Here is a 14173-nt window from a genome sequence, read left to right as displayed (position 1 = left end):
GGTCCCTGGTAAGGAGAAGAGGACTACCCATGACTCTGCCCCATGGCCTACATGTGCCTCGCTTCTTCCTGAAGCACGCTCTGCAAAGTCATGCATTCCTTAAGCGAGTCGTGATGTCACTGCTTTTGTCCTGTGAATGGCTATGCCAGGCATGGCACCTGCTGGGCCAGGCATAACACTGAGCATCTGTCTTCATGGAGTTTGCTTGTCAGGATCGGGTCAGCAGGACCCTCGGGCAGTGTGCAGAGCTCTGTGGTCATGCAGAGAGCTGAGATGAGAACTAGCAAAGGCCAAGAGGGCCCCCAGGGACTCCGAGTCCCCATCATCATTCAAAGCTTCGTGACCACTCGGCCGATGCAAACCTTTGTGGGTTTTTTTTTTTTTTTTTTTTTTTTTGTGCAAGGTAGAGAGAAGTCCTCTCTCTCTAGTTGGACTGACCATCAGAAAAGAGGCTGTTTGGCTACGGTAGACTTGTGAGTGTACAGCTTAAGCAGAAGATCTTCCGTGGCAGTTCAAGTGCCTCTGCCCCCCCCCATGCGTGTCATCTCCATTGACCCCCCCAGGGATCTTTGTATTCTGAGAGCAACATTGTGGAGCATGTGAAACTGTGTACTTGGTCTCCTCGGGTGGGAAGAGGGTAAGCCTCCTGTTCTGTGAAGCTGCTGGGGGCTGCAGGAAGACAGCCCAGTGCCACCAGGCCCCTTCAGCCTGTGCAGCCGCCTCGCAGAGTTTCAGCCATAAAGGACCCGGGTCTTTAGTGTTCTTCAGTCTCTGAAAGAAGCAGGATGCTGTCAGCCACCGTAAAAATGTGACCTTTGAAAATTTACAAGAGCCGAGGTTTAAAAAGCTGCTGTGTTAATGATGCATCTCATTAGCATCTCATTAAAGGGAAGCTGAGAGAAGCCAGCTCAAGCCCAGTGATGGGCAGATAAGGCCAGTCTGCAGAGCTAGCGAGGGAAACGGGCAGCGAACCTCTCCTGAGGAGTACCACCATATTCCTGGAGCAAAACCAGAGCCAGGGAGAAGTGGCTTCCCAGACATCCTAGAGAGGGGCAGCAGGAGGAAATGGGAGGTAAAGGAGGCCCAGCCCATTTCTTCCGGGAAGCTGGTCTTTCTTGTCTGGCAGTCCACCCCCTCTCCCACCCTAGTCCTGCTTTCCTTCTCTAAGGCAGACCCTTGTTCAAGCCAGGGAAAGCCAGGATTGCTCCTTGGGATTGCAGATGAGAGAGAAATTCAGAGCTAGAATCACAGACCCTTACAGGGTCCCAGACACCTTCAGGTCTGCATCTGCATACACTTATTTTGGGGGTCTAGAACACTAGGAAGAGAGCGCCCCTGGTCAGTCTCCCTGCCTCACAAACTGGTCAATCCATGTATGGCTCACTTGGAAGGCCTGGACCTCTCCGCAAAGGGCACACTCCTGCATCTGAGTTGTTTGTTGACAGAATCAAGAAAGGAATATGCAGTCGGCTGCTTTAATGAAATAAAATTCCTGAACTGCAAATTGCTTGCAGCGTAAGATGTTGCTAGCACAGAGCAGAAAGGATGTGAGCGGTTTTGTTCGTCATTCCTATAGGGGTAGGGAGTGAATGTCAGAGCAGCTTTCTTCCCTCTAAGAAGTGCTGTACTGATCATAATAGACACAGAGACAAACAGGAGGCTGGAAGCTGGGTCTTCTCCTAACTCCCACCCCACGTGGCTCTAGCTCATACCCAGAGTACCCAGCTTCTTTTTGGGGTACACAGGAGTTTGCATTACGCACAGGCATTCCCAGCTCCATCTGAGAGCAAGGCCTGGGTCTGAATAGCATGTCCCATCTCACCACTGCCCTGGCCAATTCATAAAATGAGACCCCAGCCCAGTACTTATTTGCCAAAGGATAAACCATGACATAAATAAGCCAGTGCGTAAGCTTGTCGGGAGAAGTGTTCAGAAACTCCCCTTATTTTGGGGCAAACATTAGAACTCCCAAAGTTTTATAGCACAGAACCTGATGACCCAAACTCAAGAAACTTGAGATCCAGCAGTGCAGGGAGAGGACTCGGAAATCTTGAGCCCTGCCGTTTCCTATATGGAAAACCTCTGGGTTATAGGCAGCAGAGAGGGGCTGCAGCGCCCCCTCCTGACAGAAAAGGTCTCTGCATTGTCAACCAGCTGGCTTGCTGGCCAGGATGCTGGAGAATATGGGAACAGGGTTGCAGCATTCAAATGTACCCTCTAAACAAGATTCTTGAATAGGGTGTAGCATATATAGTCTCCTTCCCACTCAGGTACCTCTGACTTCAAAGGTAAAGTGCACCCTAATGTAATTATCTTAGCACTGCCCCGGGTCTCAATGCTGCCTGGCTCCTGCTCTCCCAGCAGGCCCTGCTACAGGCGCTGTGTGCCAAAGTGTGATACAGCAAAAACTCCAGAAGCCCTACCCAGCCTACTGACCACAGCCCTGGTATGTGCCTGGCCTAGGACCCAGAGGAGTCACCCTGCTCAAGAGCCCCCACAGGGAGCTCTGCCTCCAGCTCCATCCTAAGAAATATGGCTTTCACTGGAAGATGCTTCTGCGGGTGTCCCAGGAGAACTTCTGCACCTCGTCCCAGCTCACATGCTACCATAGGCCTGACTGGGCTTATGGCTCATCTGAAAGCCAACTCCACTGAGATCCTCACCCCCGCTGCATCCCAGTTTTCTTTTCCCAGCCCCTGCAATATGCTTAGGATTTGAAAATTATTTATAAATAATGGCCATCGTAGAAAATTCGGTATTTAGATATGGCAATGCCCAACTGCAATCCTAGCACTTGGTAGTGAGAGATAGGAAGGTCACAGGTTCAAGGGCAGCCTGGAATCCAAACCCTTTACACAACAAAAGCTGGGGATGGGGGTCAGTGGTAGAACACCCTGAGCTCGATCCCAAGAACCATTTCTTTGGAGAAATGCTTACTAGTGTAGTCAAGAAGTCACCCATAATCCTCTCATCTGAAGATAACAGCTTGCCAACATCTGGGTCATTCAACACTCACACATGTTCAACACCAGGACAGTTTGTAGGGAGGTCACATGGGTCTAGTCTTGTGGTCTGCTTTTCTCATCAGCATCACAGTAGGAACACTGCGCCTTCTCATTATAAATTTCTAGAAAGTATACTTTCTAGTAACCAATGTTCTGTCAGAAACCATAGCTCAGGGAGGCCTGTGTCACTTGATGCTTGCTTTTATTCTGAGAGCCCTTTTCTTATACATCTGTACAGTTAGTCAGAAAGTAAGCTCACATAGCACATTCTAAAAAGCCCTGGGTTCTTCCTACCTGGGGACATAACCTGACCTGTCCAACAAACTCCCATAACTCCTTCCCTTTCTCCATGGGATGCCTGGGTCTCAAGAGAATATGTATAACAGCAATGTGGGGAGTTGGGGAGTGTGCTGTGCCCCTCACTTGCCTCCTGGTGGTGGTGTTCTGCAGAGTGAGCATTCACCACCTCATTAGGAATTCTCAGTCAACAGCCACAAGTAAAAGTCCTGGTAGAGTGAAAACAAGCAGGTACAACCAGTGCTCTCAGCACATGCCCTGTGGGTAGCATTTGGGTTATGGTGGGTTATTGACTGTCCGAGGGCTGAGGTGTCCCTTGCACCAGTACAGAGTGCTCTATCAGTTACAGTAGTCCCCTGAGTCCATGGTAAGACACTGGCTTGGAGTTCCTGGAGGCCAGGAGGCCAGGAGCTCATCAGATCCACACCTGTAGATACTCTGCCCACGATCCCTCCTGGTAAGAAGGCGAGGGTCCCAATGTTAATGGGGCTGGGTACGATCTCAAGTTTCAAGGATATCACCGAGGGAATATGTTCCAGATGTGGTCCTAGGTCAGTCCGTGCTTAACCATTCTCATCTGCTTCCCACAGGCTCCTGGCATCTCCAAAGCTGACAATCAGTCCCAGGGACTCACGACCAGCATCCGATGGGGGCAGACGCCTGTCAATCAGTCCACACCGTGGGACACTGATGAACCACCCTCCAAACAGATGAGGGAGGGCGACAATCCAGGTTCGTGTTCATCAACTGACACAGACACACACCTGCGTGCTGGATGCTAGGTTCTTCTCTAGAGACCCTGGCCCATGAGTCTGCAGAAGCCCAGATGTGTGGGACCCCAAGTTCCTCAAGTCACATTTCTAGGGAGATATTATTGGCTTGCTCATAGTTATGTGAGCACCAGAATGCTCTAGCCCCAGGACTGGGATTTCTTCCACAGCATCTTGGTCCTCCTGCTGACAGCTCTGACCTCCCACTGCCCCTGAAGCTCCCTATCCCCACTTTGGTATAGATACCTGAAGCCACCTCAGCTCCACATCTTCTGCCAGATAAACACCCCAAGCCCATCAGTCCTAAGGCCCATGAATTCTAGTCCCTTCACCTTCCAGACAATTACTCCACATCCCTCCAGAGTGCAAAGCACATCTCAGTGCTAGCAGCCTATGTCTTACCTGCCCAGTGTTCTTCCATCAGGACCTCCCCATTGGTCATTACAGCCCTAGCTCACAGCTGTTCAACCCACAGACATAGCATATCCTTCCCCAGCAGTAAGACTCAGGATCATCACAAAGCCACCTCTTCATAAGTGGCCTCAGGCACCTGGGTTTGGGGACACAAGAGCAAATCTCTCCAGTCTCTACCAGATGGGGCCACTGTAATCTCAGGCGCTGTGTTTTGTTCGGGATTCTTTTCCTTTTTCTGTGCTCTGTTCCTGGTTTGCCCCCAAATTGTCCCCTGTAGCCCATCCTGGTATCTCCTGAGCCACTGATTAAAAGCTGTGGTCAGAGCTTACAGTGAGTGACTAGGGGCCTCTCTGTGGGTCTCCAGCCTTGTTCAGGCATTCACCTCATCAAATTATGAATTGTCTTTATAGTGTAGTATCTTGATGCTGTCTGGGGCCTTGTCAGGCAGGCTCTGACATTCTGATGCATGTTTTCAGATCTCCTAGATAGTCCCAGAGAGCAGTCAGTTTGGGGTGACAGGCCTAGGCCTTGAGACATCTGGCCAGAATGGCTCGTGGTGATCCTACCTCTGCTGTTTAGCTTGGGCACGGTCCCCCTCGGCAGCCTATTCTAGAATCTAGCCAGCGATACTTTGCCAATGTTTCTTGGCTTGCAGTCTCCCTCCCTCATTACGCAAACCATAAATATTTCTTGCACATTATTGTGTGCCTTGTTCTGCGTGTGATCACAAGGCTTGCAGCGGTCCTACATACTGGTATTATGTGCTTGTGGCAGAGGGGGAAACTAACATGGGACAGGTGTGCATGTCCCTTACCCGAAACCAGAACCAGGTTTCCTTCTGACCCCTCATCCTCACTCAGTGACCCTGCTGGTTTGAGTGTCACTGTGCCCTCTTGGGCTCCTGTCCTTCCTCCTCAGCTAATGTCTCAGAGGGAACTCCCAGCCCTTCCTTCTAGCCTCCAGGGTTCCTAGTTTCCTGCCTCAGTCTCCCCATTCTCAGCTTATACCCTAACCTCAGAGGAATCATACAAACCAGGCAGTGGAGGCCCCAAGTGAAGACTCGTTAAGTCAGAGGTGACCCAGACTAGACTTCTTTGTCAACCATTTATTTCAGCTTGCTCACAAGGCCCCTGGATCACCTCCATGTCAGTGAAGTTCCAGGGAGACAGAGGCCCTGGGCACAATTGGCCCCTCATCTCGCATTACATCCTTATCCTCCTAAATTATCCAAAGAGCCAAACTGGGCTTCTCCTGTTTCCAACAGGGTTGGCTGCATGACGGGTGTTTGAAACAAAGCCTAGAGTCCTCTCAAATCTCTTCTGAGATTTCCCAGACTCCATCCACCTCTTCCCCAGTACCTGGGAATATCTCGCCACCTTTGAGCATTCCTATGATCACCTGAAACCCCAGCAATGTCCACTGCCAGTCTCCTCTTAGACTCCCACCCACCACAGTTCTCCAGCAAAGGAGGCAGTATAGCACAAACGTAGCATCTGCCACACATTGTTGCTTTGACTTTGTTTACCCACAAACTCACTTTCTGTGTTCCGTTCTCAGTCTAGATGAACAGATAAAAGGAGTAAGGCGTGGAGAACCACCAAAGTTCTCCTCGCCGGGGATCTTAGCTCACAGGTAGAAGAGCAGAAATGAGCTGAGGTCTCTTGGAATGCCTCTGGTTATTTTCTTTTTACTTTCTTGTTTATCATTTCTTCCAAACAGATCTTTCTTCCCTCTCTGGCCCTCTGTCTTAGTCAGGGTTTCTATTCCTGCACAAACATCATGACCAAGATGCAAGTTGGGGAGGAAAGGGTTTATTCAGCTTACACTTCCATATCGCTGTTCATCACCAGAGGAAGTCAGGACTGGAACTCAAGCAGGTCAGGAAGCAGAAGCTGATGCAGAGGCCATGGAGGGATGTCACTTACTGGCTTGCTTCCCCTGGTTTTCTCAGCCTGCTTTCTTACAGAACCCAGGTCTACCAGCCCAGGGATGGCACCACCCACAGTGGGCTGGGCCCTCCCCCTTGATCACTAGTTGAGAAAATGCCTTACAGCTGGATCTCATGGAGGCATTTCCTCAACTGAGGCTCCTTTCTCTGTGATAACTCCAGCTTGTGCCAAGTTGACACAAAACCAGCCAGTACACCCTCCATAGTCATTTGTCACTTGTTTATCTCCTGTAAAGCACCTAGCCCTCCAACTGTCACCACACACTCTTTGTTTTGCTTTTTAGGACAAAGTCTTACTATATGGCCTTGGTTGATCTGGAGCTCTCTATGTAAACCAGGCTATCCTCAACCTCATAGAGAACCACTTGCCTCAGCCTCTGTGTGGAATGCTGAGATTAAAGGTGTGCACCCTACACCCCGCTTTGTCACATTCTTACACTGCCAAGTGCGTGGACATGAGCCTCTTAGCCACTGATGTTACTCCAGCTCCCAGCCCAAGGCCTGGGACAGCTGGTGTTTGTTGAGTGACCGTAACTGACAGAATAACATGTTTCTCCATCTCCCTTGCAGGCACAGGGCCTTGGGTGACCACGGTGGCCGCCGGGAACCAGCCTTCCCTGATCGCGCACTCCTATGGAGTGGCCCAGCCTCCCACCTTCAGTCCGGCTGTGAATGTCCAGGCCCCAGTCATCGGGGTGACTCCCTCGCTGCCTCCCCATGTGGGACCCCAGCTCCCGATGATGCCAGGACACTACTCACTCCCACAGCCGCCCTCGCAGCCACTGAGCAGTGTGGTGGTGAACATGCCTGCTCAGGCCCTGTATGCCAGCCCTCAGCCCTTGGCGGTATCCACTTTGCCTGGAGTGGGGCAGGTAGCCCGCCCTGGACCCACTGCTGTGGGCAACGGCCACATGGCAGGGCCCCTGCTGCCTCCACCTCCGCCAGCCCAGCCATCTGCCGCTCTCCCCAGTAGTGTTTCTGCCACCAATGGGCCCCCCACAACAGACTCAGCCCATGGGCTACAAATGCTTCGGACCATTGGAGTGGGGAAGTATGAGTTCACCGACCCAGGGCACCCTAAAGGTAAGTTCTGCTGTTACACACCCCACTGTCTGTACCTCCCTGCCTGGTCACTCCAACGCAGTAATGTCAGGAGTGTGTTTTGTGGTAGCTCTTCCATTGGCCTCAGCTAACGGTGGCAGGAACTCCCTATTTAGTCAGGGGAATTCAGTCAGAAAGCCACTGAGGAGGCTGAGACAATCAACAGCAGAATCCGCAGCACAAGAAAAAAAAAAGGATGAAAAGAAGTAAGGGAGCGAGGGGAGAAGGAAGGAAGGAAGGAAGGAAGGAAGGAAGGAGGAACCTGAAAGTCCAGAGCCCAGGCTAGACCAAGAGCTAACCACTCCTCCTAAGGGCTACTAGAACAGCCCATGAAGACCTCCATTTTCCATCCATAAAGACATTCAAGACACTATCTTCCTGTGTCTGTGGACAAGCCTTCTCCACCAAACTACTAACAAGAGCTGACCAGGGCTTCGGCATGCTCCTACCGCCCTGAGCTACTTGAGGTTTGAGCTTTTAAGGACTGAAAGGTATCTCTATGAAGCCCTGGGAAGAACAGCTCTGGACTGGCCTTCACATGACGCTAGCCCCCAGTCCCAGAGGAGTTTCCTTGCAAAGATTTCAGAGGTGGCTCCTTGGGACCAGAAGCTGGGGAAGGGAGAAAAGTGTAACACGGTCCTCAACACAAGCTCCAGCCTAAGCAGGACAGGTGGGTCAGGAGGGGGGCTTTGAGACTATATGTCTTAGATTTGTCTTTCCCTGATGCAGGGACACCCCCAGACAGGCCAAGATTTGGTGTGCAGACGGGAAGTTATCAGGCCTTAGCCAGGGTTAGGCAGCTCCAGGGACAAGAGGAGGCAAGACAGTCTCTGCCACGCACTCTGGGCTGCTGGGGTGTCCATGCCTCCTTCAAATGTGCCAGTAGGTGGTGCTACAGAGTGAACACAACCAGCCAAGGCTTTTCCACAGATCTCAGTCCATCTCAGGGGTCCCTGCCTCTTAGCAGAGTAACGCTGCAGTTAACCATTCTCTGTCCATGGTTCTCCAGACATTCTGAGCCGTTCTCCAGTCTGGCTGAGCACTCTAACAACAAAGCCCACGCCTAGCTCGCCGTGGGGTTTCATGTACCTGTGTGTGCCGGGACTGCCTTTGTTTAGGAAATCAGCCCTAGATTTAAATGACAAAATCCTAGAAAATTACATCTAAAATCTGGTAAACTCTTGCTTTGTTTAAAATTTATTTTATACAGAGAGAGACTAAATTGATTTCTTTGAACTATTTTGGTTTAGCAACCCTTCTTTTGAGAGACAGAGAGAAAGAGAGAGAGAGAGAGAGAGAGAGAGAGAGAGAGAGAGAGAGAGAGAGACTGCTCAAAAGAACTAAAGCACGCATGCACTTGTGCAAGCACATATAAAATCTTACTTCCATTTTATAAACTATCAACACAAGACTCTGTCGGGTCCCAGCTCTCCAAGGCTATCCCAAAGCTAGAAGCACTCCGCAGCTTCAGTGCCCCCACCCCAGTCAGAGCCTGCTAAGGCTAATAAAAGGTCTTGCTGGCTTTTCAAGTTCAAGACATATATCTAGAGAAAAGAACCAGTTCTGTACAGAAAGGAACCAGCTTAACTGGCCCTAGACTTCCCTGGTCTAGGGCTGGACACTGAGCTGGAATACATCTATCTCTCTAAACACTGCTGAGAACAGGCTATCCCTGAATACCCTCCTTACCTATGAGATGGGGAGACACAGGTTAGTAAGGTCAGGCTGCTGAGCCTACCAGGTCAGTGAACCATTACAGAACTGCTCCTAGGACAACTATGGGGGACCAAAGTGTGTGTCAGGACCAAAGGCCTGACCTCTGGGGTCCCAAGCTTTATAGGTGGAAAAAGGCAAGAGGAGCCCCCGTGCCGTTTACTGTACAGATTCATACAGCGTAGACTGGGTCTGAGGGAAACACCTCCTGCCTCATCTCCTGGGAGACTTTGGGGTCCTCCAGCCAGTGACCACGGTGACTTGTCCAGCGCACTGCTTCCACCGGCCGTTTCTCTGGAGACATTAATTCACCTGTCCGTTTATGGCCCTTGCTGGCGGGTAGGTCCCCTTGTGTTTGTGATAGAAGACAAAGGACTGTACACGTATGAATGCTCAACACTCAAGCCTGGGTGTTTTTTTGTTTTTTGTTTTTTTGTTTTTAAGTAAATACTCTTTTCATTTCTAATCTTAAAAGCCTTTATTGCTGAAGCTATAATTTTCCTGTCGGGTCTAATGTCAAACAACTATGTTTAGGGGGAAAAAAAACCTAAGAAACCCAAATTTTGTGACCCAAATCTTTGCAACTTGCCATGGGAAAGCTAGGATCTTCCTGACAGCACCTTGAAGGCTTGGATTTGGGTCACTGTTAATTTTGCCCCTAGGGATTTTACATCCCTGAAACCCATCAGGAGATGAGCTCCTAAAGGGCAGGCAGGGACAGGAGGTACCACTTGGTGTTATCAACACAAATCAGAACTCCGCTTTAAAAAAATAAAAATAAAAGGAAAGAAGAAAAAGAAAAGACTTTCCCTCCTAGTCTCTGTTTGAAACCTTGCCCAACATTATAATAAGATCCACCATGCGCCGTCTAGCTCATTACAGCCCTATGATTTTTGCCTTACCATTGTTTGGTGAGACAACCTCGCCTCTTGTGGGGCTGAATAATTATGCAGAGAGATCCCCCTCCACGAAGAAACAGGTCTTGCCAGCCAGAGGGATGGGCCACTGGTATTTTTAGATTCATTAGTGTCCTGATTTAAAATTTCACATTTTGTTTCTTGTAATTATCTTCCGATCAACTGCACGGAATTTTCAGTCGAGGCTCTATTAGTTCGCCTTCCCAAAAAGGGCGTTGGGACTTTAATTTAAAACTTAACCAATTGAAAAAGAAAGGTGGTGTGCAAAATGCCTTTTGATTTGCAGTAGGCCAAGTGATTGTCTCTCATCTGTGACTAGAGACGCCAGCATGCCTGCGGTTTGTTTTAATGAGTGTTATTTAAATGCATTGAGCACATATAGATTTTCTTAAGAAACTTACAAGATAAATCTTTCTTTCTCTAAGAACAATTTGAGGGTGGGAGCAAGCTGTGGAATTTTTTTTTTTAGATTATATATTGAAAGGTAATTAAAAATAGATTTCATGTGTGCAAAGTGATAAGGGAGGAAAACGGAATTAGTTCCATCTGAGTCTTTATAAAAGACCTGGTGTGTTTGTCTTATAGTGAGATGGGGACAGACCTCTGGGCTGATCCTAGGCCTGTGTAAAGACTGAGGTCTGATGACCTCATTTCTAGCAATCACCAGGGAGTCACAGCAAAGGTATGGACTGGGGGCAAGGTGATTTCTGTCATCTTTCATCAGGGAGTGTTGGTGGCTTAGACCAAGACTGGAGGCAGACCCTGGATCCAGAGGTGAGCTTCAGAAAGGCTATCTTGTTTGCTACCTGAATGTCTGGGCAAGAAAAAAAGTGCTAACGGCGCCTCCTCCCTTTCTTCCAGAGGGGCACATGTCTGTTCTGGTGTAGACAGTGTTGTAGACATGGTGTAGGGACCGTGATGTAGGGATCTGCAGAGTTGGACTTCTCAGCATCAGGATCAAGGAGCTACATGATGACGAACTGTTTGTCTTTCTGTGGTTACAGTTTCTCTCCTCCGCCCCTAATCCTGGCCCTCTAGACCAAGGGGCTCTGTCCATCCTTGCCGCTGCATCCTGCATGAACCATAGCTACTCCAACTCTAGCAGCAGCAAAGACAGTATCTTTGGATATGTCTTCGGATGTCTGCGAGTGGAATAGTGCTGTGGCTGGAGTAAGCCTGATAAGCATTCAGGGTAACCCTAACCCTAACCCTGACTGAGGCGGGGAGTACTGCTGTGAGCTCTAGGTCCAACTGAGCTATATTGTGAGCTCCATCCAGTTCAGCCTGGGCTACAGAGACCCAGCCCTATAAAATCATATATATGGTGTATATACAATATCTAAAATGAGTATGCTTGTGCTGTCCTCCTGGAGTCCAGGAGGGCTGATGGGAAATGTTGATGTGACTGGCCCTCACCCCTTTCCTGCTCACTGTCACTGAAATCTAGCCCAGTTGTCCCGTCCAGGGAGTTTAGCAGCTGAGCAGGCCCATACGGTGCTCACATGGCCCCCAGCTCTGTGTTCGAACCACTTTCTGAGAGATGGCATGAGGATGGGAGACCATTCTCCCAGACTTGGGGCTAAGGCGTATCTCCTCCCTCCTGGTATCACACCCAGACAAGTCCAAAGCACCCTATTCTCTGTGGTGCACAACAAAGCCGTTTGCCCACACACTGCCTGTGCTGCAGTAACCGGCTGTACTACCCCAGAAATGTCACCCTGAATCCATCCAGGGTTCAGACTCCGAGCCACTGCCACTTGTCCCTTACTGGCCCAAAGTGTGTCCCTTGAGCAGAATCGGCCAGGGTGGTCTTTCTTTAAATGAAGACACTGTCCTGACACATCCTCTCAAATGCCTCCAAAGGTCCCAGTTGCTCTGGTGTCTGATGGTCACGCCTAACGCCTCAGACCCTGACACCCGCCTGCCTTACATGTTGTCCTTATAGGTCTATGCATAGGCCAAGTCCCTGTGTTCTCTATTTGAGGCTTGCCCTATGCTTTAGATCATTAACTTGTAGGCAGTTTTTCTGTGCTTTCTTCCCTCCTCCGACCGATTGTGAGCCTCCAGGGTGGGGTGGGTAGCACTTCACTGGAATCCCATGATAGCCCAAGAGTCAAAGCCATCCTCCACATCAGGAGCTGTGTGGGGTGTGGGATGGACAAAGGCACAAAGCTAGACCTCTCTGTGACTTGTCAGTTCCCTTGAGCATCCTGGTATGCAAACATCTCTCAGGCAAGTCATTCTGCAGTCTCCATACCTGTCCCACACTGAAAGTCTCTCCACAGAGACTTCTTCCTACACCCAGGCACCCCCCTACACCTGGGCACCTGCCCTGTGTCATAATGAGATCTGAAATTGTACCCCAGCAGCAGAGGTGCCTCTTCGGTTGCTATGAGGATTGACTTATTCTATTTGCAGCTTTAGCACAGTGCCTATCATAGTCACTGCCAAAGTGTGCGTGATCTCTCCACCAGCCACACCGCCATTCAGCACCCATGGCCCTTTAGGCGTTCCGGTTAATGTGACGCATCAAAGACCAGTTTGCCTTCCAGAGTCTTAGGAGAGAGCGTGTTAACATCATGATGTCTGAAGGCCTAGTTCCCAGGGGTCCCCTTTGAATGGCAGAAAATTGCCTTCTCCCTTTGTAACATTTTACAGTCCTCCACCATCACCATAACAACCAGAAGAAACCAACCTGTTGTTGGCATCCACGAACTGTTCGTTTTGGGGGGAGGGGGTTCCTCCTCTGTACGATCAAGGGAGGTCAGCATCCTGTAACCCTCTTTGATATCAGGGAGCCAAGGACACACAGGCAGGATTAGGAACACATCCATGTATGCAGCGACAGATTAAACAACTAGTGTTGTCTGGTTCCTAGGTTTCAAGTGGCCAAGGCAAGGTCAGGCATGTATGGCTGGCAGCCATGAAGGTGGTCAGGAGCCCAGATCAGCTGCTTGGGTAGACTTCCCAGTCCCTCCACACACTAAGCCAGCAAACTTGTGCTGGCTGGCAAGTGGACCTCTACCTCGGGTTTCAGTTCTGTAACCCAGACCAGCTTGGAAGGTTAGATAACATTAAGTCTAAACACTATGCCTGGTGCACAGTACGTTCACAGTGTTACTGCACTGGCTCCTGTAAGTCTTAAGGAATCCTAGGAAAGAAAAGCAGTTGATCTCTACTGCTTCTGACTCGGGAGTCAGACCCATCACCCTTACTTTACCCATGTCCTGCCCACACACACTCACAGGAGGCAAGTGTGGCTCGGGTTTGTCCACACTCACAAGATACTTCTTTTTCACTAGACTAGGACCTGCCCTAGCCCACAGTGAAACCCTCCTTCCTTCCTAGGGCTCTGTCCTCTGGGCTTTGTTCTTTATTAATTGAAGAGTTGTCTGAGGCTTAATGGTTTGGTTAACAAATCATTTGGCCGTGAGTGAGCAGGCGAGCAGCCTACTGCAGTAAAGGCAGCCAGACCACACAGAGACACTGCCATCCTCCTAGCGGGAAGTAACCCAGCCACACACCCACCTGCTCGACAGGGCACAGGCAGGTTGAGGGCTATGTGCTTTTACGAGCTGCTGGGAAAACATACTGACTTTCATCCTCTAATATACGCCTTGCATCCTCAGAGATCCTGCCCCACCCCACCAGCAAAGCTCAAAGTCAAAATGCTTGTAAGAATTTGAGGGATCAAAAAGAGGAGACATTTCCCAGGGCTTTCCAAAATGGCACTGACTCACAGTCCAGAAACCAGCTGCCCTGACCCAAGTGAGCCCTGTCATTGCTCAAGGTCAGCAAGCTAGAGCAGGCAACGGCAGAATGACTGGGGAAGCCTATGCCAGTGACACTCAGGGACCACGGGAAAGCTGGAGACATGTCTCCCCTCTCCCTGATGCTCCACCGGGTATTTACTGAGCAACTCATCTGTGTTCTGAGATAGCAACTCTATGCAGAGCTTATAGGTGGCTTCTCCCATAAGCCAAACAAAAGAGCATAGCCAGCATGCCA

At 50.0% G+C, this 14173-nt stretch overlaps 1 protein-coding gene across 2 annotated transcripts in view; it reads left to right on the top strand.

Annotated features, from left to right (window-relative positions):
* The window catches only part of KLHL29 (kelch like family member 29), a 162514-nt gene that overhangs the window by 100289 nt on the left and 48052 nt on the right, over positions 1-14173 (top strand). For both annotated transcript variants that reach the window (XM_080909809.1, XM_080909810.1), the window contains exons 3-4: positions 3893-4034; positions 7005-7517. In XM_080909809.1, coding sequence (XP_080765935.1) covers positions 3893-4034; positions 7005-7517 — 655 coding nt within the window. The remainder of the gene's footprint in view (positions 1-3892; positions 4035-7004; positions 7518-14173) is intronic.

This window comes from Micromys minutus, assembly GCF_963924665.1.
Source record: "Micromys minutus genome assembly, chromosome: 1".
NCBI classification, from domain to species: domain Eukaryota; kingdom Metazoa; phylum Chordata; class Mammalia; order Rodentia; family Muridae; genus Micromys; species Micromys minutus.
This window is presented reverse-complemented; position numbering and strand designations above follow the sequence as displayed.